The sequence below is a fragment of the Felis catus genome, chromosome X (genome assembly GCF_018350175.1).
Source record: "Felis catus isolate Fca126 chromosome X, F.catus_Fca126_mat1.0, whole genome shotgun sequence".
Taxonomy (NCBI): Eukaryota; Metazoa; Chordata; class Mammalia; order Carnivora; family Felidae; genus Felis; species Felis catus.
Genome location: NC_058386.1, coordinates 57,224,047 through 57,251,680, shown reverse-complemented (window position 1 = coordinate 57,251,680; position 27,634 = coordinate 57,224,047). Strand labels below are relative to the sequence as shown.

At 40.9% G+C, this 27,634-nt stretch overlaps 1 protein-coding gene across 1 annotated transcript in view; it reads right to left on the bottom strand.

Annotated features, from left to right (window-relative positions):
* IGBP1 (immunoglobulin binding protein 1) overlaps nt 1-27,634 on the bottom strand; it is a 33,175-nt gene that overhangs the window by 5,113 nt on the left and 428 nt on the right. The window contains exons 2-5 of the mRNA XM_006943790.4: nt 27,050-27,343; nt 18,699-18,894; nt 11,022-11,101; nt 10,235-10,347 (exon numbers count right to left, since the gene is read on the bottom strand). Of these exons, the coding sequence (XP_006943852.1) occupies nt 10,235-10,347; nt 11,022-11,101; nt 18,699-18,894; nt 27,050-27,343 (683 nt within the window). The remainder of the gene's footprint in view (nt 1-10,234; nt 10,348-11,021; nt 11,102-18,698; nt 18,895-27,049; nt 27,344-27,634) is intronic.

Sequence of the window (27,634 nt, the reverse complement as noted above, 5' to 3'; positions counted from 1 at the left end):
CTCATCACCAGTACTTAGTTGAGGTCTTTCTCATCATTTTGGCTATCTGAAGCTCATTCTCTAGTAAATTCCTTAGGAAGGGATCCTGGGAACAGTAAGTATTTCCTGAGCTCCTCTATGTTGATAAATGTCTGTACCCTTTATACCTAACAGTTTTACCTGATATAGTGTCCTTGGCTCATATTCTTCCCCTTGAGTATGTTAAACATATGTTACTCCATTTTATTCTGGCATAAAAGCGCTGGTGTCACAAGAGTTTAAAATCACAGGCTATTTTTGCTGAAATGTCTAAGGCATTTTTTCCTCTTCTTTAAAGTCTAGTAATTTTATTATAACATGTCTTCTTGTCAGTCTCAGGTACACGGTGTGCTTTATCAAATTGTATCTTTTTTTTTTTTACCACCAGGAAAGTTTCCTTAACATTAGTTTTTGGCATTTATTCTTTCTCCTTGCTTTGGTTTTCTTCTGTAGATAATCCTATCACCCATAAGCCAGGTCTTCTCTGCTATCTTTAACACTGGCCACTTTCCCCCAACCCCCAGTCCTGTTTATCTTTGTTCTTTATGTAAAACATTTTCTTTTTTACCTTAGTAAGGCATTTTCTGGTTTGTTCACCCATTCTTGCTTGTTTCCGGTCTAGCTTTTACTTCTGAAATAATTCTTACGTCTCCCAAGTTGTCACCGCATTTCTGTGTTTTATGAATCCTGATTTGTATGGTTCTCCTATGTCTTATACAGTTTTCCTAATGCCTTCCAACTAATTTTCAAACAGTATATATTTTTTAGCAGTAAAAATATATTAAATGTTTAAAAACAGCATATATTTTAGATTTGTTGTTTTTTTGAGTGTGTCTTTCTGGAATGCTTTTGATTCTCCCCCCCCCCCACCTTTATAATAATTTTGTGTGGGATCTGACCTTGATAATTTTGTGTTCAAATTTTTTACAACTTTATTGAGACAGATTTCACATACCATAAACCTCAGCCATTTAAAGTGTACAGTTCAGTGGTTTGAGGATATTCAGAGCTGTGCAACCATCACCACCATCTGTTGTTCATTCTTACGTGTAATAAGCTTTCCTGAACTTTCAGAAAGTATGGTTCAGGGTAGCTTTTCTCACTTCACGGAGGCTCCCTTTCTGCTATTTGTATGTACGTTAAAGAGATAAGATGACTCTTGCTTCATTGGAGTTCTTGGCTCCAGTCCTCTCTCCCACTTTCATCTGACCCTTCTCTTTCCTTTTTTTAAAATTTTTTTTTAATGTTTATTTTTGAGAGACAGAGTGTGAGTGTGGGAGGGGAGGGCAGGCAGGCAGACACACACACACACACACACACACACACACACACACACACACACACACACACAGAATCTGAAGCAGGCTCCAGGCCCTGAGCTATCAGCACAGAGCCCGACACAGGGCTCAAACTCACAAGCCGTGAGATCATGACCTGAGCTGAAGTTGGATGCTTAACCAACTGAGCCACCCAGGTGCCCCTCTCTTTCCTTCTTTATGGTCCCTGTTCTACTCAGTTTCAATGTTACTGTCAGCAATTTCTCCTTAGTGTGGGACCTTGTCTTGGAAGCAAGATCTGCTGGGTCATTTTCAAGAGTTCATGGAAGATTAGACTTCTCCATATCTTTCGGACCCTCTGGTCCTTTGTATTTACCCAGTTTTTGTTGGAGTGAAAAACCCCTCCCATTTCAACTGCTGTCCTTAAACTGGACTGCCACATGCTTAGTGAGTACTTGTTTGCTGTTTGGGGATTCTGCTGTTTGTCAGCTCTTTCAGATGATCTGTCAATGCTTCCTGCTTTCTCCTACACAGATGCCAATCACATGCTCATCTTGTGGTTATGAGTGACTTGCCCTTACTGTTTTTCTTGTGAAGTTCATGGGGATGTGCTGTCGCCTGGCTTATTGAAAATGTTGCTCATGAGGTTTTTTTGGTGTGTTATTATTGAAACATACATGTACACATAGACACAAACATAGCATTGCCCAAAAAATTTTCACATCTGAACACATCCATGTAATCGGTACTCAGATTAGATGCAAACACTAACTCCACAGAAGTCCCCCTTAGGTCCAATTCCACTCATGATCTCCCACTAAGGGTAAACATTATGCTGGCCTTTGACCAGCATATACAAGTTTCACCTGCCTGTGTACTTTATATGAATGGAATCCTATAGTATATCCTGTTTTGTGTCCGGCTTGTCTCACTCATAATTACATTTGCAAAATTCTGCCATATTTGCCACTGATACCTCAAAAACTAGAGTTAGTTTAACTTTTGCTAAACAATATTTTGTTATGTCAACACACCAGAATTTCTTTATCCATTCTATTATGTAAAGGCATTTGAGAAGTATCCAGCTTGGGGTATCACAAATAATGCTGCTATGAACATTCTTGCACAAGCCTTTTGTGGACATACAGTCTCATTACTCTCAGGTATGTACCTATGAGCAAAACCGCCAGGCCATGAGGGTACACATACGGGCGACCTTTGTGCATCACCACCAGCACCTCTAGATTCTCCACGTCTTTATTTTTTCTTTTCTTCTATTTACTTTGGGTTTCTTTTGTTCTTGTTCTTCCCAATTTCTTAATGTAGAACCATAAGTGATTAATTTTATCTTTCTCTTTTTCCTAACATAAGCACTAAAAGTCCTACATTTCCCAGTCAGCACTGCTTTAGTCGTATGCCACAAATTGTAATGTATTTTCATTGTTACTCAGTTAAAAATATTGTCTCACTTTCTTTGTGATTTCTTTTTTGACCCATGAGTTATGTAGAAGCATGCTTTTTAATTTAAAAATATTTGGAGGGGTAGGGGCACCTGGGTGGTCTCAGTCAGCTGAGCTTCTGACTTCAGCTCAGGTCATGATCTCAGTTTGTGAGTTCGAGCTCCACTTTGTGCTCTGTGCTGACAGCTCAGAGCCTGGAGCCTGCATCACATTGTGTCTCCCTCTCTCTCTGCCTCTCTCCCACTCATGCTCTGTTTCTCTCTCTCTCAAAAATAAACATTAAAAAAAATTTAAAAAAAGTATTTGGAGGGGCGCCAAGGTGACTCAGTCGGTTAAGCATCCAACTTCAGCTCAGGTCATGATCTCACACACAGTTCGTGAGTTTGAGCCCCGTGTTGGGCTCTGTGCTGACAGCTCAGAGCCTGGAACCTACTTTGGATTCTGTGTCTCCCTGTCTCTCTCTGCCCCTCCCCTGCTCATGCTGTCTGTCTGTCTGTCTCTCTCAAAAATGAATAAATATTAAAAAAAAATATTTGGAGCGTGCCTGGGTGGCTCAGTCTGTTAAGTGTCTGACTTTGGCTCAGGTTATGATCTCGTGGTTTGTGGGTTTGAGCCCCACACCAGGCTCTCTGCTGTCAGCACAGAGTCCACTTTGGATCCTCTGTCCCCCCTCTCTGCCCCTCCCACATCGTGTTCACTTTCTCAAAAATAAAATAAGCATTAAAAAAAATGCCTATATTCTTGGGAATGCAAATTGGTGCAGCCACTCTGGAAAACAGTATGGAGGTTCCTCAAAAAATTAAAAACAGAACTACCCCACGACCCACCAATTGCACTACTAGGTATTTATCCAAGGGATACAGGTGTGTGGATTCAAAGGGGCACATGCACCCTGAAGTTTATAGCAGCGCTATTGACAATAGCCAAAATATGGAATGAGCCCAAATGTCCATCGATGGATGAATGGATAAAGATGTGGTATATATAATATAATATAATGGAATACTACTCAGCAATCAAAAAGAATGAAATCTTGCCATTTGCAACTACGTGGATGGAACTAGAGAGTATCATACTAAGTGAAATTAGTCATAGAAAGACAAATATATGACTTCACTCATATGAGGAATTTAAGATACAAAACAAATGAACATAAGGGAAGCAAAAATAATATAAAAACATTACTTTTTGTTTATATATATACAAATATATATGATATATATAAGATCTTAAGATATATATACACATTAAATATAGATTTATATTTTATAATTTATATATATTAAATATAAAGAAACAGAGAGTTGCTGAAGGAGTTGTGGGAGGGGGGATGGGCTAAATGGGTAAGGGGCATTAAGGAATCCACTCCTGAAATCATTGTTGCACTATATGCTAACTAACTTGGATGTAAATTAAGAAAAAAAAACAACTATAGTCTAAAAATATTTGAAGACTTCCTAGGTATATTGTTATTGATAATTCCATTGTGTCAGAGAACATATTTAGTGTGATTTCAATCCTTAAAACATATTGAGACTTATTTGATGGCCCAGAATATCATCTCTTGGTGAATGTACCATGTGCATTTAAAAAATGGTGTATTTTGCAATTGTTGGATTTATTGTTCTGTAAATATAAAACAGGTTAAGGTGGCTGCTAGTGTTGTCCAGATCATCTACATCTTTACTGATTTTCTGTCTAGTAATTCTTTCAATTAGTTACAGAGAAGTATTAAAATCTCCAACTATGAGTGTAGATTTGTCTATTTCTCCATTTTGGTCTGACAATTTTTAATTCTTGTAATTTAAAGCCTGTTATTAGACATGAAGATGTTTATTACTGCTAGATCTTCCTGATAAATTTCCCCTTTTATTGGTATGAAATGTTCTTGTTTACATCCAGTAACACCTTTTGTCTTGAAGTCTACTTTATCTGACTTTACTGTAGCTACTACAGCTTTCTTATGCTTACTGTCAGCATGGTATATTCTTTTTCATCTTTTCACTTTTAACCAATCTGTGCCTTTACATTTAAAATGCATCTCTTGGGGTGCCTGGGTGGCTCAGTCGGTTAAGCGGCTGACTTCGGCTCAGGTCATGATCTCACAGTCCGTGAGTTCGAGCCCCACGTCGGGCTCTGTGCTGACAGCTCAGAGCCTGGAGCCTGTTTCAGATTCTGTGTCTCCCTCTTTCTCTGACCCTCCCCTCTTCATGCTCTCTCTCTCTCTCTCTCTGTCTCAAAAATAAATAAATGTTAAAAAAAATTAAAAAAAAATAAAATGCATCTCTTGAGGTGCCTGGGTGGCTCAGTTGGTTGATTGTCTGACTCTTGATTTCGGCTCAGGTCATGATCTGATGATCTGTGATCTCACGAACTGTGAGACCAAGCCCTGTGTCGGGCTCTGTGCTGACAGTGCAGAGCCTGCTTGGGATTCTCTCTCTCCCTCTCTCTTTACCCCTCCCCCACATGTGCTCACTCTTGCTCTCTCAAAATAAATAAACATTTAATAAAATCAAATGCATCTCTTGTAGACAGCATGTGGCTGAATCTGAAATCAATTTCTGATTTCTAATTTGGAGGTTTATTCCATTTAAAGTAAGACTAATTACTGATATTACTGGAATGGGATCTATTATTCTGCTATTGGTTTTCTGTTCACCGCATCTATTTTTCTTGTTTGTTTCTCTATTTGTTCTTTTTTGCTTTCTTCTCTTTTAATTTCTCCACTGACTTTATAGCTTTGTCTATCTGCATTATTTTTAAAAACAAACAATACACAGTGTTGCCATATACTTCCTGCCCCCACAGAGGCATAGCTTCCCCCACTATCAGCACCTTGCACCAGAGTAAAATACTTGTTACAATCAGCAAATCTACACAGACACATCAGTATCATCCAAAGTCCATAATTTATGTTAGAGTTCATTCTTGGTGTTGTACCTTCTGTGGGTTTGGAAAAATGTATACAATGACATGTATCCACTAGTATACATGCAATAGTTTCACTGCCCTAAAAATCCTCTGTGCTCCACCTGTTCATCCTTCCTCCTCTAACTCCTGGCAACCACTGATCCTTTTACTGTCTCTCCAGTTTTGCCTTTTCCAGAAAGTCATATAGTTGGAATTGGATTAGCATGTAGCCTTTTCAGACCAGCTTCTTTCACTTAGTAATATGTTATTTAAGGTTTTTCCAAGTCTTTCTATGGCTTGATAAGCTCATTTTTTTTTTTTTTTGTAGCAATGAATACTATTCTATTGTCTGGATGTACCACACTTTATCCTTTCAAGCTACTGAGGACATCTTGGTTGTTTCCAAGTTTGGCAATTATGAATAAAGCTGCCATAACCACTTGTGTGCAGGGTTTTATGTAGACCTAAATTTTCAACTCATTTGGGTAAATACCAAGGAGCAGGATTGCTGGATTGTCTGGTAAGAGCATGTTTAAGTTTTGTAAGAAATGGTCTTCCCAGGTGGCTGTACCACTTGGCATCCTCATCAGTAGTGAATAAGTCCCCGTTGTTCCATACCCATGTCAGCTTTTGGTGTTGTCAGTGTTTTGGATTTCGGCCATTCTTCTAGGGGTGTAGTGGTATCACTGTTGTTTTAATTTGCAATGCCCTAATGACATATGATGTTGAGCTTTTCATATACTTATTTGTCCTCTGTAGATCTTCTCTGGTGAGGTGTCTATTCAGGTCTTCTGCCTATTTTTTAATTGGGTATTTGTTTCCTTGTTGTTGAGTTTTAAGAATTCTTTGTATGTTTTGGAGAAGAGTCTTTTATCAGATTTGTCTTTTGCAAATATTTTCTGCCAGTCTGTGTCTTGTCTTCTCATTCTCTTGATCCATTATTTTTTAAGTGGTTGCTCTAGGTAATACAATATTCCTTCCTAACTTCCCAGTGTACTTGGAGTTAATACCAAACCATGTCAGAGACAGCCTCAAAGATGGACTCTATCTGTCTCAGCCTTCTGGTATTCACGCTTTTCTGTAGTCCCCTCCCATACTATGTGACCCACAGAATATGGCAGAAGTCATGGTATGTCACTTCCAATGTTAGGTTATATAAGATACTGAGGCTTCTGTCCTGGTCATTCTCACTCAGATCATTTGCTTTGGGGAAAGGAAGCTCTTAGCTGTGAGCAACCTCAGAGAACCACAAGGGGAGGCCCCCTGCCAATAGCCACATGAATGATGAGTCCATGAGTGGGAAGCAGATCCTCCAGCCTCAGTCAAGCTTTCAGAAGACTGTATAGCTTATGTGTCAGCTGACACCCTGACTGCAACCTCAAGAGATCCTAAGTCAGAGTCACCCAGTAAAGTTGATCCTGGATTCCTCACCCTCAGAAAATATGTGAGACAATAAATGTTTATTATTTTAAGTTGCTACATGTTGCAGTAACCTGTTACACAGCAATAGATAATATGTACCACTTCACATAAAACAGAAGAATCTCACAAAACAAGATCCCATTTACTCTGTTCTTTTTGCTATAGTCATCATATGTATTCCATCTACATACATTATAATCCCCACAGGACGCTATTATAATTTTTGCCTTAAGGAAGCCTTTTTTCAAAAGGCCCTTTCAAAAAGTTGGGAGGGAGATAGTCCTTTGTATTTACCCACATAATTACCATTTCTGCTGCACTTTATCCTTGAATATCCAAGTTTCCATCTGGTATCATTCCCTTTAGCCTAAAGAACTTCCTTCAGAATTTCTCATAATGCCAGTTTCCTGGTGAAGAATTCCTTCAGCCTTATCTGAAAATGCCTTAATTATGCCTTCATTTTGATGTATATTTTCATTGGGTATAAAATTCTGGAGTGACAGGTCTTCCTCTTCCCCCAAAACTTTACAGATGTTGCTCCACTGTCTCTGGCTCCCACTGCTTCTAATGGGAAGTCAAAAACAACTCCTATTGTTGTTCTTCTAAATGTAATGTGTACTTTATCCCTGGCTGCTTTCAATATTTTCTCTTTTCCTTTGGTTTTCAGCCATTTGACAATGATGTGCCTGTGTGTGGCTTTCTTTGTATTTAACTTGCTTGGGGCTTGATACAATTTCTGAATCTGTAAATTTGTGTTTCATTGATTTAGGGAACATTTCAGCCATCATTTCTTCAAAAAATTTTTTTCCTGGCCCCTTTTCTCTCTCCTTTCCTAATGGTATTTCAACTGTACATATCGTGAACCTTTTAACCTTGTTCCACAGGTCACAGAGGCTCTGTTCACCTTTTTTTTTTTCCAATTTGTTGTTTGTCAGACTAATTGGAATTAATCTATTGTCAAATTCACTGACACTTTCTTCTGTCACTGCCAATTTGCTATTATTAAGCTTATCCAATGTTTGTAAACTTCAGATACTGTATTTTTCAGTTTCAGAATTTGTGTATAGTTCACACTTCTCCACTGAGAGTTCTTTCCTTTCTTTTCTTTTTTTTGAGCATGAAAATAAAATCTTTATTTTTAGTTATTACTCACCAATAACAGAAAGTTAGGTTCACAGTTTTAGCTCCTGACACAAAGTGAACTAGGAGGCAAATCTACATCCATTGGATACAACTAAATGGACCAACTTTTTAAAGTTCAGGCTATCTTGAAAGCTTGCAACACACCAGATATCACTGTATTCTCTAGGGACAGAATGTTACCAATGGCTGACACAAAGTAGAACTTGTGAAGTGTTTTTGATTGGAGGTGTTTCTATATGTTGCTAAAAATTGAGAGGTTTATCAACATGTTACATGTCCAGGAACAAGTTAGGATACTTGAAAATCCAACCACAATGATTTAGGAGCATGTATGTTGTAATCTCAACAGGGTTCAAGAGTCCATATGGGCTACATTAATACTTGTCTCTGGGTAGCAGGTACTGTTTGTAAATACAAAGTTAGTGGATAATAGATATTATCTACTAAGACTTCTTATCTTCTCACTTATTACAAGCATATTTTCCCCTGTCCTTGAACATGTAAATAAGCTGCTTTAAAGTCCCTGTCTGCTAATTTCAGCATCTGTGTCATCTGGGGTTTGTCTCCACTGATTGCTTTTCCTCTTGAGCAGAAGTCCCATTTTCCTGTTTCTCTCTATGTATAATAGTTTGGAATTAAATCCCAGACTTTGTGAATGGTATGTTGTAGAGATTCTGAGTTCTGTTTCATTTTAGCAGGCACTTCATTTGTCTAGAACCAAAATTCCAAATTCTATTTCCTCTGCACTGGGCAGCAGCTGAATCCTCCATTGTTACTTTAGCCTTATCTAGAGCGCTTGGAATCTATCCTGGGCACACATAGCTTAGGTGTCAGCCTGAGATTTGGGCAAGGTTTATACAGAGAATCAGGGCTCCTCCTCTGAGGTTCTCTCCTTTATGAGATATCATCTCATTTTTCAGTTGCTATGGTCACCTTGAAGTCATTTCTCTCATTCCTCAACCAGTAAGGTTGTAAGTTTCTATCCAAGTTTCACCTACCCCCACATCACAGTAACTGCAGACTGCCAGTGGGTGAGAAGATGTAAGAAACAGGAAACCCTTTCAAATGACTTCTCTTCTCTTCTCTTCTCTTCTCTTCTCTTCTCTTCTCTTCTCTTCTCTTCTCTTCTCTTCTCTTCTCTTCTCTTCTCTGTGCTATAGTGGAAATAGCACTGGAACTGGGGGTTTTAAGACCTGAATTCAAATCCTAGCCTGGCCACTTTCTAGCTATGTTGCGTTTGGGTATGTCAGTTCTCAGACACCATTTCCTCATCCTAAAACGGGAATAAGGATATTTGCTTCATAGCGTTGTTAAGAGGATCAAATGATATAAGAAACAGGCTCAGAGGGGCTAGGTGATGTCCCATCTATTAAGTAGCAGGAGTAATTGGTTACCCCAGGTTTGTCCACACTTTTTCTAATATACCATGTTGCTTCCATCTTTATAGGGACACCCGTCTCCACCTCTCCCTTCCAAAGATGACTCCAAGTATGTACTGTGATCTAATTACCGAGTTGGACACCAAGAATACAGTAAGTCAAAGTCCCTGTCTTCAAGAAATTCCAAGTACCATTCCCTTCTTCTAAGTGTTGACTACTCTCCAGTCTATGTCTGCTTTTGGTCACTCTCTAGTTCCTTTAGGTAGAGGTTTTATTTTCTTCAGTTTGTAATTATCATCTGTGGGAGGGATTGGCCTGATACAACCTACTCTGCCATTACCAGAGGTGCAAATGCAGTCCATGGATTTTTGGATTTGCTATCTAGATGCTCAGTCTGTTTTTATGCCACGACATCTGGAAAGATTCCAGAATCATACAGCTGCTCCCTACATCTTTCCCAAATCATCTGCTCTTTATCTTAATAATAAATAACATAAAATATTGCCTAGAATCTCTGTTCAGATTCCTTCTGCTCCTAAAGGGCAATAATACTTGGTCTGAATTTAACTGCTAGGGAGTAAGGGACCAATAATAGTATAACTGCTTTCCTCCTACCCCTTCATACCTGGTGTTGTCACGGCTATGCCCTGATCTGGTAATGCTCCATATTTCCGATGCTGATCATACCAGTCATTCACTGTCATAGATGCCAGGCTTGGATAACCAGCTCCAAATACTCTGCAAGAATCACACCACATTTAGAAAACTAAACACGCACAGCACTACTAAAAAGCCTCTTCTCTTTAGTGACAAAGGCTGCGTTTATTTCATCCTGGCTCCCCTGCCCAGCTATCTTCTGAGGAGCTATGTAAACTGGAGGATATGTAACAAGAAGCATCCAGGAAGGGGCATTATAGTCAAGAGCTTTCACGAGAAGATAAATAGGTCAGGATCATCACTCAGAAAGCAATCCCAGAGTCCAGTGTCCCACAAAGCAGATGCTTTGTATTTATAGTTGGTGGGTCTGAACAGTACACAGAGGAAAGGAGACTTTCCTGCCACCCAATCGAAGAGTGTCTTCTTTCAAGAACTCAGAATTAAATCCGAAACAGGCCAATATGTCCTTTTGAAAACTGTAGCTGAAGGCAATGGGAAACAATTGAAGTGTACAATTCTCCACCAGATTCCTTTCCTCTGTTTTATTTTTGTTAGTTTTCTTTTGAGCCTACTTTTAAGCTTGAGTTTGAGTGATATGTCTGATGAAGACAGACATATAGAAAATATTAGAGGTAACATCGCATTGATGAAAGAACAGCCACCACAGATGAGGACATGGCCTTTTAACATGCACTGTAACTGAACCATAAAAGCAGGGTTCCTACAAAGGCAACCCACTTTTTAGTACTACCTACTTGGCTTGGGTCATGTTCCGAGTGAGAATGAAGGGTTTCATTGGAGGCCTGTCCTGACGAGGTGAGTAAGAAGTTGGTACCTGGAAAGGAAATTCATTATCAGAAACACATTTGCCATTCTGCTTACCCCATGATACAGGCTCTTAAGGCTTCAGGTGCCTGAAAAGCCGTGGATTCAAACGTTGCCCACTCCCTATTTATCAGTCTCTAAGATACAACAGCAGAATACTAATGGTGGAGGCTGTTTAGCTCCCCTGAGTACCTTGCTGAAAAGGGAGGAAAAGAAAGTTCTCGCAGAAATCATCTCGCCAAAAGTAAAAAATCATTTGTCTTTAAAATATTCCCCTCTAGGGCGGCCCGCTGGCCAAGCAGAGCCCCCGAGTCTGGCTTGCAAAGTGGAGGGGCCGGACGGAGTGTGTTCTGACAGCAAGCGGGACTTAACATCTGGAAGGTTATAAGCTAACAGCTCTGCTCGGAGAACGGGAGGTCTGGAGGACAACGGGAGGGAGAGTTGTTGAGCCCGGACAACAGAGCACAGCTTGGCGGGGAACAAAGGCTCTCGCCAGCGCCATCTCCCTCACCCATCCCCCAGCCAAAATCCCAAAGGGAACCAGTTCCTGTCAGGGAACTTGCTTGCACCGCGCAAACACCCAACGCTGTGCTTCTGTGGAGCCACCCCTCTGGCAGCAGGTCTGACTCCCTCCCAGTGCTGCAGGGCCCCTCCCGAAGAGGATCTCCGAAGGAAAAGCGAGCTGAGCCTACCCCTCCCACCCCTGTGCAACTTGCCGATCCACCCCAGCTAATATGCCAGATCCCCAGCACCACAAGCCTGGCAGTGTGCAAGTAGTCCAGACGGGCCATGCCACCCCACAGTGAATCCTGCTCTTAGGAGAGGGGAAGAGAAGGTACACACCGGTCTGACTGTGGCCCCAGCGGTGGGCTGGGGGTAGACATCAGGTCTGACTGCGGCCCCGCCCACCAATGCAAGTTATTCAAGACAGCACAGGGGAAGTGCCCCTCAGTCCCGCACCACTCCAGGGACTATCCAAAATGACGAAACGGAAGAATTCCCCTCAGAAAAACGTCCAGGAAATAACAACAGCTAACGAACTGATCAAAAACGATTTAAACAATATAACAGAAAGTGAATTTAGAATAATAGTCAAAAATTAATCGCTGGGCTTGAAAACAGTATAAAGGACAGCAGAGAATCTACTGCTACAGAGATGAAGGGACTGAGGAACAGCCAGGAGGAGCTAAAAAAATGCTATTAATGAGCTGCAAAATAAAATGGAGACAACCACAGCTCGGATTGAAGAGGCAGAGGAGAGAATAGGTGAACTGGAAGATAAAATTATGGAAAAAGAGGAAGCTGAGAAAAAGAGATTAAAAAAATCCAGCAGTATGAGGGGAAAATTAGAGAACCAAGTGATGCACTAAAGAGAAATAATCTACGCATAATTGGTATTCCAGAGAAGGAAGAGAGAGAGAATGGTGCTGAAGGTGTACTTGAAGAAATCATAGCTGAGAACTTCCCGGATCTGGGGAAGGAAAAAGGCATTGAAATCCAAGAGGCACAGAGAACTCCCTTCAGACGTAACTTGAATCGATCTTCTGCACGACATATCATAGTGAAACTGGCAAAATACAAGGATAAAGAGAAAATTCTGAAAGCAGCTAGAGATAAACGTGCTCTAACATATAAAGGGAGACCTGTAAGACTCGTGACCGATCTCTCTACTGAAACTTGGCAGGCCAGAAAGGAATGGCAGAAGATCTTCAATGTGATCAGCAGAAAAAATATGCAGCCGAGAATCCTTTACCCAGCAAGTCTGTCATTTAGAATAGAAGGAGAGATAAAGGTCTTCCCAAACAAACACAAACTGAAGGAATTCATCACCACTAAACCAGCCCTACAAGAGATCCTAAGGGGGATCCTCTGAGACAAAGTACCAGAGACATCGCTACAACCATGAAACCTACGGACATCACAATGACTCTAAACCCATATCTTTCTATAATAACATTGAATGCAAATGGATTAAATGCGCCAACCAAAAGACATAGGGTATCAGAATGGATAAAAAAACAAGACCCATCTATTTGCTGTCTACAAGAGACTCATTTTAGACCTGAGGACACCTTCAGATTGAGAGTGAGGGGATGGAGAACTATTTATCATGCCACTGGAAGTCAAAAGAAAGCTGGAGTAGCCATACTTATATCAGACAAACTGGACTTTAAATTAAAGGCTGTCGGGGCGCCTGGGTGGCTCAGTCGGTTGGGCGTCCGACTTTGGCTCAGGTCACGATCTCACAGACCGTGAGTTCGAGCCCTGCGTCGGGCTCTGGGCTGATGGCTCAGAGTCTGGAGCCTGCTTCTGGTTCTGTGTCTCCCTCTCTGTCTGCCCTTCCCCCGTTCATGCTCTGTCTCTGTCTCAAAAATAAACGTAAAAAATAAATAAATTAATTAATTAATTAAAGGCTGTAACAAGAGATGAAGAAGGGCATTATATAATAATCACAGGGTCTATCCATCAGGAAGAGCTAACAATTATAAATGTCTATGCACTGAATACAGGAGCCCCAAGTATATAAAACAATTAATCACAAACATAAGCAACCATATTGATAAAAATGTGGTAATTGCAGGGGACTTTAACACTCCACTTACAGAAATGGATAGATCATCTAGTCACACGGTCAATAAAGAAACAAGGGCCCTGAATGATACATTGGGTTAGATGGACTTGACAGATCTATTTAGAACTCTGCATCCCAAAGCAACAGAATATACTTTCTTCTCGAGTGCACATGGAACATTCTCCAAGATAGATCCCATACTGGGTCACAAAACAGCCCTTCATAAGTATACAAGAATTGAAATCATACCATGCATACTTTCAGACCACAATGCTATGAAGCTTGAAATCAACCACAGGAAAAAGTCTGGAAAACCTCCAAAAGCATGGAGGTTAAAGAACATCCTAATAAAGGATGAGTGGGTCAACCAGGCAATTAGAGAAGAAATTAAAAATATATGGAAACAAACGAAAATGAAAACACCACAATCCAAACGCTTTGGGACACAGCGAAGGCAGTCCTGAGAGGAAAATACATTGCAATCCAGGCCTATCTCAAGAAACAAGAAAAATCCCAAATACAAAATCTAACAGCACACCTAAAGGAAATAGAAGCAGAACAGCAAAGGCAGCCTAAACCCAGCAGAAGAAGAGAAATAATAAAGATCAGAGCAGAAATAAACAATATAGAATCTAAAAACACTGTAGAGCAGATCAACGAAACCAAGAGTTGGTTTTTTGAAAAAATAAACAAAATTGATAAACCTCTAGCCAGGCTTCTCAAAAAGAAAAGGAAGATGACTCAAATAGATAAAATCATGCATGAAAATGGAATTATTACAACCAGTCCCTCAGAGATACAAGCAAGTATCAGGGAATACTATGAAAAATTATATGCCAACAAATTGGACAACCTGGAAGAAATGGACAAATTCCTAAACACCCACACGCTTCCAAAACTCAATCAGGAGGAAATAGAAAGCTTGAACAGACCCATAACCAGCGAAGAAACTGAATCAGTCATCAAAAATCTCCCAACAAATAAGAGTCCAGGACCAGATGGCTTCCCAGGGGAGTTCTACCAGACGTTTAAAGCAGAGATAATACCTATCCTTCTCAAGCTATTCCAAAAAATAGAAAGGGAAGGAAAACTTCCAGACTCATTCTATGAAGCCAGTGTTACTTTGATTCCTAAACCAGACAGAGACCCAGTAAAAAAAGAGAACTACAGGCCAATATCCCTGATGAATATGGATGTAAAAATTCTCAATAAGATACTAGCAAATCGAATTCAACAGCATATAAAAAGAATGATTCACCATGATCAAGTGGGATTCATTCCTGGGATGCAGGGCTGGTTCAACATTCGCAAATCAATCAATGTGATACATCACATTAATAAAAGAAAAGATAAGAACCATATGATCCTGTCAATCGATGCAGAAAAGGCCTTTGACAAAGTTCAGCAACCCTTCTTAATAAAAACCCTCGAGTAAGTCGGGAAAGAAGGAACATACTTAAAGATCATCAAAGCCATTTATGAAAAGCCCACAGCTAACATCATCCTCAATGGGGAAAAACTGAGAGCTTTTTCCCTGAGATCAGGAACACGACAGGGATGCCCACTCTCACCGCTGCTGTTTAACATAGTGCTGGAATTTCTAGCATCAGCAATCAGGCAACAAAAGGAAATCAAAGGCATCAAAATTGGCAAAGATGAACTCAAGCTTTCGCTTTTTGCAGATGACATGATATTATACATGGAAAATCCGGTGGACTCCACCAAAGTCTGCTAGAACTGATACATGAATTCAGCAAAGTTGCAGGATACAAAATCAATGTACAGAAATCAGTTGCATTCTTATACACTAACAATGAAGCAACAGAAAGACAAATGAAGAAACTGATCCCATTCACAATTGCACCAAGAAGCATAAAATACCTAGGAATAAATCTAACCAAAGATGTAAAAGATCTGTATGCTGAAAACTATAGAAAGCTTATGAAGGAAATTGAAGATTTAAAGAAATGGAAAAACATTCCCTGCTCATGGATTGGAAGAATAAATATTGTCAAAATGTCAATACTACCCAAACCTATCTACACATTCAATGCAATCCCAAGCAAAATTGCACCAGCATTCTTCTCGAAACTAGAACAAGCAATCCTAAAATTCATATGGAACCACAAAAGGCCCCGAATAGCCAAAGCAATTTTGAAGAAGAAGACCAAAGCAGGAGGCATCACAATCCCAGACTTTAGCCTCTACTACAAAGCTGTCATCATCAAGACAGCATGGTATTGGCACAAAAACAGACACATAGACCAATGGAATAGAATAGAAACCCCAGAACTAGACCCACAAACGTATGGCCAACTCATCTTTGACAAAGCAGGAAAGAACACCCAATGGAAAAAAGACAGCCTCTTTAACAAATGGTGCTGGGAGAACTGGGCAGCAACATGCAGAAGGTTGAAACTAGACCACTTTCTCACACCATTCACAAAAATAAACTCAAAATGGATAAAGGACCTGAATGTGAGACAGGAAACCATCAAAACCCTGGAGGAGAAAGCAGGAAAAGACCTCTCTGACCTCAGCCATAGCAATCTCTTACTTGACCCATCCCCAAAGGCAAGGGAATTAAAAGCAAAAATGAACTACTGGGACCTTATGAAGATAAAAAGCTTCTGCACAGCAAAGGAAACAACCAACAAAACTAAAAGGCAACCAAAGGAATGGGAAAAGATATTTGCAGATGACATATCAGACAAAGGGCTAGTATCCAAAATCTATAAAAAGCTCACCAAACTCCACACCCAGAAAACAAATAACCCAGTGAAGAAATGGGCAGAAAACATGAATAGACACTTCTCTAAAGAAGACATCTGGATGGCCAACAGGCACATGAAAAGATGCTCAACGTCGCTCCTCATCAGGGAAATACAAATCAAAACCACACTCAGATATCACCTCACGCCAGTCAGAGTGGCCAAAATGTGTTCATCAGGAGAGTATAGATGCTGGAGAGGATGTGGAGAAATAGGTACCCTCTTGTACTGTTGGTGGGAATGCAAATTGGTGCAGCCACTCTGGAAAATAGTGTGGAGGTTTTTCAAAAAATTAAAAATAGACCTACCCTATGACCCAGCAATAGCACTGCTAGGAATTTACCCAAGGGATACAGGAGTACTGATGCATAGGGGCACTTGTACCCCAATGTTTATAGCAGCACTCTCAACAATAGCCAAATTATGGAAAGAGCCTAAATGTCCATCAACTGATGAATGGATAAAGAAATTGTGGTTTATATACATAATGGAGTATTACGTGGCAATGAGAAAGAATGAAATATGGCCCTTTGTAGCAACATGGATCAAATTGGAGAGTGTTATGCTAAGTGAAATAAGCCATACAGAGAAAGACAGATACCATATGTTTTCACTCTTATGTGGATCCTGAGAAACTGAACAGAAACCCATGGGGGAGGGGAAGGAAAAAAAAAAGAGATTAGAGTGGAAGAGAGCCAAAGCATAAGAGACTCTTAAAAACTGAGAACTGAGGGTTGATGGGGGGTGGGAGGGAGGGGAGGGTGGGTGATGGGTATTGAGGAGGGCACCTTTTGGGATGAGCACTGGGTGTTGTATGGAAACCAATTTGACAATAAACTTCATATTGAAAAAAAAGGAAAGAAACTGAAAAAAAAATAAAATGATTTGCATTATTAAAAAAAATAAAAAAAATATTCCCCTCTAAAGAAGGAGATTCCAAAGGCTTTTTCCATGTTCCAGATAAATCCCTCAAGCTGATTTTGAAGTCCCTTTCCTCAGCCTGGCCTTCAGTGCTAAAGTTGAATGATTAAGACCCTTTCCAATGTAACTATGCAATTAACTGTCAAGAACTTCCAGGTTTTTAGAAGACGGTGTTCCTAAATGCAAGGGGGGAAGACTGTGTTAGTAACTTTCATACAGTGTCATATAACAATGTTTCAGGGAACCTCAGCTGTACCGAGCATACTGAAACAAAGTATGGTTAGAGAAAAGGTGTTCACTTGGGTTTACGTCCATCACTTCCAGAGCTGATCCCAACACCAAATAAGGGAGTGTTTAACAACAACAACAACAACAACAACAACAACAACAACAACAACAAAGAAGGGGGGCAGGAGAGGATCCAGAAGAGTCCAGCCTCAAAATGCTTGAAAACCATTCATCTAGAGATGCTCAAGGGGCCTCCTGGTCTTAGAATATTGTTTATTCTTTGATCGTTTAACATGAGGAACTAGGTTGATGTTACCTGGAGGCATAAGCTCCTGGGCTAATAATTAGCACAAATCCAATTTGGAAGAGGTTTCTCTGAGGACCGAAATAAATGCTTGCGACTAGCTGATAAATTCAACTCAATCCATGCTTGTATCTTGAACCAAAAAGTAAGTGGCAGAGGAGCCTAATCTTTTGAAGCAGCAGCTCCAAAACACGGTGATGATCTTCAAAGTTGGCCAAAGCTGCCTTACATCAGGTTTTATCAGTACACCCAGTATTTTGTGCATGGAAATGTCCTTCTGTGTCTCCTACTTGGGAGATCTAAGGGTGTAAGAGAGCATCATTGTCTAAGGTTAAATTTGGATTCCTCCCCAAACCTAAATATATTCCTGATCTTTCCTTTGATCTTCTTCCTACACTTTTCTTTCTCTCCTCCAGTGCTACTTTCCTTCTCAGTTCCCATCCCATCCCTCTTCTGATTTGTTTATTACAGTCAAACACAGATTTTAAAGGCCCACCTCCGTGTGCATTCCTTAGGCAGTCATGACCTCTAATGGCCAAAACCAATTTTTACTTTAAAGAAGTCTCCCTACCTGTGGCATGTCACAAAATTACAAATGGCTAGAAGTGTTTTACAGGTTAGAAATCCCTGGGAAACAACACTGTAAGCTAGAGAGAAGGCTACGCCTAGTGAATCTTCAGCCTTCTCCACTAATCTTAAGAAGAACAATGATTTTATGGAGACTTAAAAGGATTTTAATTTGATTACTCTCTTGTAGAACGTCCAAATGTCTAACAGCTTTTTGAGCTATATGGGCAGTGACCAGGCTTACCTGTTTTGAGGAGTCTTTTTCTCTCAGGATCTTCATCTCCTGGTCAATGCTCTCAATCTCTTCTAAGCTGATACCAATCCACCTTTGAAGGTGAAGGAGGTAATATTCACGAACACGCTCATCATCTGCTTGACCACTTTCCACAGCAGATTTCAGTGCGGACAACCTATGCTCCACCTCCTTCTTCTGCTTGTATCTGTTGCACAGAAAAGCATTACCCATGAACTCAAAAATAGAGCGCTATTCCATCAAAGAAGGCCACAATAAGAGTTTACCTTTGCTGATGACCAGGCAGTGAGTATGCCGGTTTCCCCTTTGGCAAAAATACAGATTCTATACCCCAGAACTCACCACCAGGGCAGTTCCCTCAAGACTGCAAGGCAAGGAATGGATGAATAGGGGCTCAGAAATACATTCTAAAGCTGGAAAATTACAGATATAACCTGATCTGAGCAACTCCTCCCATCATCTTCCAGGTGGAAGCTCAAGGCTTACTAGGTTAGATACTTAGTATCAAACAATGTCCACTTGGGAAGTACCACTTCAAGGAGTCACAGATTGCAAAACAGTCCCAGCTCTTCTGGCTCATCCTTTTGCTAAGGGAATCATATGGTTTGAACCAAGGAAATACTCTATTATATTTTTCTCAAGTACAAGGTGCTACACTAAGTGCTTTTATTTACACTATCACATTTTTTAAAAGGTAAGCTTTATGCTTAACATGGAGCTTAAAATCACCATCTGACCCAGCCAGGTGCCTAATATAAAGACTCACAACCATCCTGCTTGCCTTTTTCAGGATACATTCTACATGTCATCTATCATTCATCTGAAAAATATTTACTGAGTACCTATTGTGTGATAGGCACTCTTCTCAGTGCTGGATATACAGCAGTGTATACAACAAAGTCCTTGCTCTCCTGAAGCTTTCGTTCTAGTGGAAGCAGACAAAAAGAGATGATGAGTCAGGTTGTGATAAGTGCCATGAAGCAGCAGCAAAAAGCAAGGTAAGGTGAACAGAATGATGGCATAGAAGTAGAACTGCTATTATATACAAGGTGATCAGGAAGAGGTGACATCTGAGCAAAGACTTCAGTAAGGAAGCAAGCCATGCCAATATCCAAAAAAGTATTCTAAGGTGGAAAAGCAATACGAAGGTCCTGGAGTGGGAGAGAGCCTGACTTGACATGTCTGCAAAACAGATAGGAGGCCGGTGTGGCTGGCGTGAAGAAGAATGACAGTAAATGAGGTAAGAGAGATAGCCAGGACCACAATTTGTAGAACCCTGTGTGCTCCAAGACCCCAAATATTAAATACCAGGATATTTTGAGATAGGAAAGCCACTGGAGGCTTTTGAAGAGAATACATGACATAAATAGAGTGACATGAAAATTTTTCTTATAAGGGCCAGTCTGGCTGCTGTACTGAGTATAGAATGTGGGGCGGGAGGTGGGAGGCAAGGATGGAAGCAGGGACATCAATTAAGAGGATATTGCCACAATCTAAATGAGACAGTGACTTGAAACAGGGAGGTGGAGAGATGTGGATGTATTTAAAATAGAAAACAGATTTATTGGATGTAAGGGCTTGAGAGAGAAAAGTCAAGGAAAAGAATCTGGAGTTCTTAACCTGAGGTCCATGGATAGAGTTTGAGGGGAGGAGGTCCTTGAATTCCCTGAAATTTAATATAGAATTCTACCTTTTTATTTTTAAAATTTTTTGGCCTGGGAGAGATCTGTAGTTCTTATCAGATTATCAACAAGGTCCATGACCCATGTAAAATCAAGAACCACTGCTCTGGAGACATTCTTTATTATACAAACTTTTAGGATCTTCTGATCCTTTTACCCAACAAATGGGGCAGTTTATATGTTACAAATAACTGTCACAGCATCGTCATTGGCAGCTTCTGAGCAAAACAGCACAAAGGTCAATTCCTAGTTCATGAATGCTATTACAGACATTGCTTGAGAACATTTCATTCTGGTCCCAATCCTACCCCCACCCTCTTTCCTGGATGTACCTACATCAGGAAAAAACATACCAGGGCCTTAGAATGTATACAACCCAGGGTAAATTCTGGGTCAGTTTACTGGTCCTCTGAGTAACGTTCTTGTACTTCCTCTCCCATTATCTAAATGCAGTGTAACCGTGCTCTCCAGCTGCTTTTTCACTTCCTTACTCCTACGATTTCACTCCTTGTCATCTTTGAAACTTCTAGCTCTTCCACTCCTGCTTTTTTGGCCAGCGTTTTTAAAACCGTTTTGTCGTAGTAAAAGAACCCTTTCTTCTTCCTCTCCTTCCTCTCCTTCTCCTTCTTCTTTAAAGTAGGCTTCACACCCAGCGCGGAGCCCAATGTGGGGCTTGAACTCACGACCCTGAGATCAAGACCTGAGCTGAGATCAAGAGTCGGACCCTTAACTGACTGAGCTACCTAGGCACTCCAAGAACCCTTTCTTCTTGTAAGAGTTTATTTGGAACTCCGTAAGTAATAAACAGATAAAAATCCACCCTAGTTAAAATAGAGGAGGGCTCCCAACATCCCCCCTTACCCAGGCACTGTGGTGGAATCTTACAGCTCCAAGGGACAGATTGAAAATCACCATCCTAGACCTTCAGCACTGTTCTAGATTTCCCATGGTGAGCCATTACATGGAAACACTCCCTACCACCCTAGGATCCCCGATGCCTGTCACCCTTCTGACTCTGGACAACTTTCCCCATTCCCTTTTTCTGGTCTCAGGCTGCTGCAGAGAGCTCATGAATTACAGATTTGTGTCAAATGAGTCAACAACAAATTCAAATGATCAAACTTTGGCCAAGCGGTCACTCTTGCTCATCTCTTTTTGTTCATCTTTTGTGGATTCCATGCCACCATCACACGTGCCAGATGGCCAGACAATGGCCATCAATCTCCTTCTTTCCCTTAAAATCTCTGTAGTTTCACCTTTCCTCCTTCCCTCGTCTTTAAGGAGCTAATGCTGTTTTTACCAGGGCGATGTCTTTACCATTCCACTTTTGCTATCAAACCTGTCACTACCCACATTTTCCCAGGACTCACGCTATCAATCATCCTGGCATCAGCAGTTACAATTTTTCACTCTACTGGTGCCTTTCCCCCATCCTAGAAACACCTTCCTTCAATCCATAGTCTATCCTTTCAAATGACCATTCTTCTCTTTCTGTGCCTTGCTGGAATGAGCACGAGAACTGGGAATTTGAAGATCTGCATTTAAATCCTAGCCCGAACACTTATGAGGTAACTCTGGACAAACAAATTCTCATATCCCATTTCCTTATCTCTAAAATAGGGATAATAAGCTACATTTCCTGGGGTTGTTAACAGAATCAAATGGAACAATACACATGAAAGTACTTCATAAGCAGCAACAGAATACAAATATTGTTAGAGGATGGGAAAATGGAGGCCAGGAGGGGCTAGATGATGCCCCACTTATTAAGTGGAGGAAATCAGATTGGTCACTCCAAGTCCAGGCTTTATGTGCAATACTGTATTGCTTCAATTTGTCTTATGACTACCATGTAACTGTTCCTCCCACAGAAATTTCATGTACTTACTATAATCCTCTTGTTGTCTTGGGCTCTAGGGATACAGTGATACAATTATGACACTAAAGATACAATTAGTCAAGGTCTCTGACCTTTAGGAGTTTGCAGTTTACAGAATGACAGATAGTTACACTGTGATAAGTAACAAAAACTAAATGTTACAGTATTTAGGAGGGGAGCTTGGCAGAGAGAAGCTTCAAAGAGTACTTAACATTTGCTCTCTCTCTTTCTCAGGCTTCTAAAAGCACTTCTATCTATACTTTGCTGAGTGTCTTACTTCTGATTGCTCTTTCCCGCCTCTTTCTGCTCCCTTAATTTGCCCCAAGGTTTTATCCTTGGCATTTTTTCCCTCTCTGAACGTTTTTCCTTGGTAAACTATCCATACCCACCAAAAGCTCCTAAAGTTTTAGCACTAGCCACCAAACAGTCTCCTCCCAGTTTTAGTTACATTGCCCTCTGTCTATGGACATGGCTACCCAGCTGGCACTTCGGAATCTAAGTTCAGTGAATCTAACACTAGACCCATCCATTACTTACCTAGCTTCTACTTCTCTATTTCTGTCACAAGAATGGAGGTGCAGATAATCAAACCAGACTCATACTTACTGTCAAAGTTGAGAATCAGTAGAGAGGATATGTGAAGAAACAGGTTTTGAGAGAGACGATATACCATTTAGGTGTTTTATGTAGGATGGCCTCAGTAGGTAAAGAGGGAAGACTTACAGAAAATAAACAAGGATCTCAACAATGTGTTTTCTAATCATACAAATGTTTCCTGCAAAACTAATGTCTTTGATAGCTGTCACTTCATTTTTATCTCTTCTTCCCAGCTGAAATACTATTATAACATATGAATTTGTCTTTCTGCCTCTCACTTTCAGGATTCTATACACACATTACTTTCTTGTGCAGACCTCCGACCACAGTACTTTTAGCTTCTGCCTAACTGGACCATTCTGCATTCCCTGTACATACCTCAAGCGCCTTGGGCTTCTGCTCATGTTGTTCCCCCTGCTTGTCAACAATAAATATTTCTTGAGCACCTCCTCTTTGCCAGGCCCTGTGCTAGGTATACCACAGTGAATAAGAGAGAAATAGCTTCTGCCCTCAAGGAGTACACATTCTAGAGCAGAGGAGAAAGACAAAGCCCAGGACGACAGAAAAGTGAGGAGCATGTCATGCAAGGAGAACACATACAAAGACTGTAGTAGGAAGGAACTGGGTTTGTGCAAAGAACTGAAAGAAAAGGCAACTGGGGCTGGAACCTAGCGGAGAGGGTAAGCCTGAAGAGAAGCAGGTGCCAGACTGTGCAGGGCCTCATAGTTAGTGGTTTGGCTATTTCAGGTGAAGTGCTATTGGCCTACACTAAGGTATGATAGTGGAGACCCAGAGAAACAGAAGAACAGAAGATTCGTTTTGTAGCTAGAACTGGCAGGCCTGGCTGGTGGATGGGATGTAGAGATTCAGAAGGGAGGAAGTGAAGCTAACTCCTAAGTGAATGGTGGTGCACTCAATGAGATGAAGACCTGGGTGTGGGGGCACATTGGGAGTTAAAAAACCAAGGGTTCAACTTAGGCCATGTTAAATCTTAGACGTCTGTGAGTCTGAAGGTCAGGAAAGGTCTGGGTTCATGACATAAATGTGGGAGCCATTAGCATAAAGATAACGTTGTTATCTTGTCTGGTAGACATTTTTAAAAAATGTTCAAAGACCAAGCTTTCCAGCCAAAGAAATGCAAGTAAAAACAATGAGATACCTTTTTTGGTTTTCCCAACTGGATTTTCTAAGTGTTAACGTGCAAGCCCAGTGTGGTGGGGCATATTCTAAAACTTTGTTATTGTGGAAAGCAATGTTGCTACCATCAAGTCTTAAAATATCCAAACCCTTTGATCTAGTCACTGGTCCTTCTAGAAATCTATCCTAATGAAACAGTGACAGATGCAGTTAAAGATGTCTGTTCATACCACTACTTACAAGAGCAAAACCAAAAGAAACAAACGAGCCCCCCCCAATCTATACATAATCTAAATATTTGACGATAAAAGATTAAATAATTGTGGCACAACTATAGGATGGAATATTATGTAACCATTAAATATCATGGTTTCAAAAGACACAGGGAAATGCTCACAATATGATGTTAGGCTTGAAGAGGATAAAAAAACTATATATACAGTATTATTCCACACTTATTAACTAAAGTAACTATATATCTGGAAGCAAATACATCAGGAAGTTAACAAAGATCATCTTTGAGTGCCAGGATTAAGGCCTTTTTTTTTTAATTCAAAAAATATTGGTTTTCCAATTTTCTACAATCAGTATTATTTCTTTTACATTCAGGAAAATCTGTAATTTCCATTCTTGACCATAATTCAAGGCTCTTCTCAAGTGCATTGCATCCTGAAACTTCATCCTCATCCCTCCAACCAGATGTGCTCACTCCTTGGTCTTTCTCTACAACACTGTATCTCTATGGCATTTATAGTCCTTTTTGGGGTAAAGTACAATTATTTGGATACCAAACTCACTGCTTAAACTACCTGTTACGTGCCAATGAGCTGCCCCCACCTTCTTACAAAAGACATGATGCTGAATTCCACTTCCTATCAGTTTATCCCATTTCCTCAAAAATTATTCACTGTCACTAACCCTGAACTATATATACCACCTGAAATTATATTATTATTTACTACCTTATTGTCTGTCTCCTCCACCAAAATAAAAGCTTCATGAGGCCATTGACTTCATCTGGTTCTCCATTACCTAGAACAGTTCCTGGTGCACAAGAAAGGCTTAATACATATTGGCCAAGTGAATGAATCAATTTTCACCTCTCTAGACCAGGCCTCTCCTCTGAGCTACATACTACCAGATACCTCTATCTGGAGGACTCCTAAACACCTTAAATGGCTCAATACCAAATTTTTACACTTTCCTATCCCCTGATTTGTTCTTCCTCCTCATTCCCCATCTTAATGAGTTCCACAAGCCATCTACCTATCACACAAACGTGGAAACCTTCCTTGTGTTGCTTCCATCTACCCCACCTCTCAGAACTAACTGATCACCAAGTTTTCTGCCGATTCAACCCTTCTAAATAAATCTATCCCATCTCTTCTGCCACTGCTGTAGTGAGGCCTCATTACTTGTGACCTAACTGGATCTAATATTCTCCCTCACACCGCTTCCTAACTGCTACCAGTGTATGCTAGTTAAAATGCAAATATGATCGTGCTACTCTTAAAAAAAAAAAAACCCAAAACTTCCAGTGAATCCCAGTTAGCAACTGAAGTTTAGGTTCTTTAGCATGGCCTACTGGTAAGTGACATTTATAGACTAGTGACTATGTGCCAGATACTGTGCTAGCTGTTTTATGTGCTCTTATTTATGTTTCTTAATCCTATAAAACAGGTACAATTATTATTTTTACATGATTTCACATGAGGAACCCTGAGGCTCAGACAGGTTATATAAGTTACCCAAAGTCCAATGGCTTACAGGTAAAGCTGGGTCTCAAACCCCACTCTGACTCCACAACCTGTACTCAGCTACTAAGACATAACAGTAGCTGACTTTGAGTATTTACTGTGTCAGACACTGTGCTAAGCGCTTTTTGTGTATTTCTCTTTTCATCTTCAAAACTACTTTATGAAGAAAGACCTATTGTTATCCAATTTTACAGCTGGGGAAATTAAGGCACAAGTGATGAAGCAACTTACCCCAATCCAGAGTGATTAAATGGTGGAACTGAGACTAAAACCCCTCCCCACGTTCTTAGCAGTAGGGCTGTTCCTTCACCTTCCTCACACCCCAAGTCTCCTTGGTCTGGACCCCACAACATTCTTCAGCATCGCTCCTTCCCCTTTTCCCTCACCCCTTTCATGTTCTAGCATCATCTGATTGCTTACAGTAGTTCCCCACATACATTCCAAGCCCAGCACTGTGCTCTTTCATGCCCCTGTAGCTTTACTATTTCCTCTGCTGGAAATAGTGTTTCCTCTTCCTCTAGATGATACTCCTATCCATCCTTAAACAACTCATCACAGGAGTCACCTCCTCCAGGGAGACTTCTGTCTCTCCTGCTCCTTCTTTGGTTAGGTGCCCTTCCTGTCTGTTCTCACAGTACCTGTGCATTTCTCCATCACATCCTTTTATATTGCTACTCTGTTTCTATGCCTCTTTTCCTCACCATACTGTAAACTCCTCCAAGGTGGAGACCACCCATATTCCTACAAACACACTCAGTTTGTACCCCCAGTGCCTAGCATAGATCCTGGACACTGTGAGCACTCATCAAATGGTTCTTTACACTAAACTGAGAGTAAGCAACTTCAAGGTCACATGATGAAGCTGTGCAGGACTAACATTAGCTCAGGATGTTACACACCTGAGCCATTACTCAGAACAGAACTTCTCACTCAGTGGACCATAAATGGATTATAGCTACAAGACACTGTGCCCTTCAGAGATATCTACCCCATTGTACCATATGAATATTGCTGTGCTGTGCTGTGGGATATGAGCGGGAGACGCTATGCTAAAGAATGTTCTGCTGTTGGCAACCACAGGGTACCAGAGGTCCGACAGGTATGACCATCTCAACAAAGGCAGAAGCTTCTTGAAAAACTCAGGAGAACTTCCTCTCACCAGGCCTAATGCTCAACAGGAACCAAAAGAGTGACAGACACCACTGTTCCCCTCCCTCCCAAAAACATGCACACACACCCCCACAATAGCACTGCCATTGGGCAGTCCTCAAATTATAGCTATTGACCCACCTCTTTATTTTAGCCTGTCTTTGAGATGCCATTGCAACGAGGCTAGGATAGGCCATGGAGGAACTAGCAGTATTATTATCAGGTGAGTTGTTCTTCGTTTTGGGCAGCTCAAACTCTGCCACATGATAGTATTGGCACTGAGTTAAGTAGTTTAAAAAGTGTTCTCGAGCCCACTGCAAATGATCTAGACGCTTGCTGGGGTTGACTTGTTTCATGGCGAGCGCTCCTTGAAATGCTGGCACCAGCAGGTACTTCAGGTCGGTGGAAGCAATCTCTTCCAAATCTTCATTTCGGCTGGAAAGAGCAAAGAGGAGGCTGTGAAGCCTGGATGGGCAATCACACTGTAGCCCCTTGCTGCCTGGGGGAGGGGAGGGCGGTGGGTGTGCAAAGGGAGAAGGCCCGAGGAACAGTGGCCGGTTTTCTTGAATGAAGGTGGCTGACGGCTCATACCCAATGCCTTTGCAAAGAGTCGACACTAGGGAGCAGAGTCGCGGGATATCAACTATCTCGAAGTCAGGTGGAGAACGTAAACAAGGTACACAAGATCGCAGCGGGAGGTGGGAATGAAAGGTTCCTAGTCCTTTT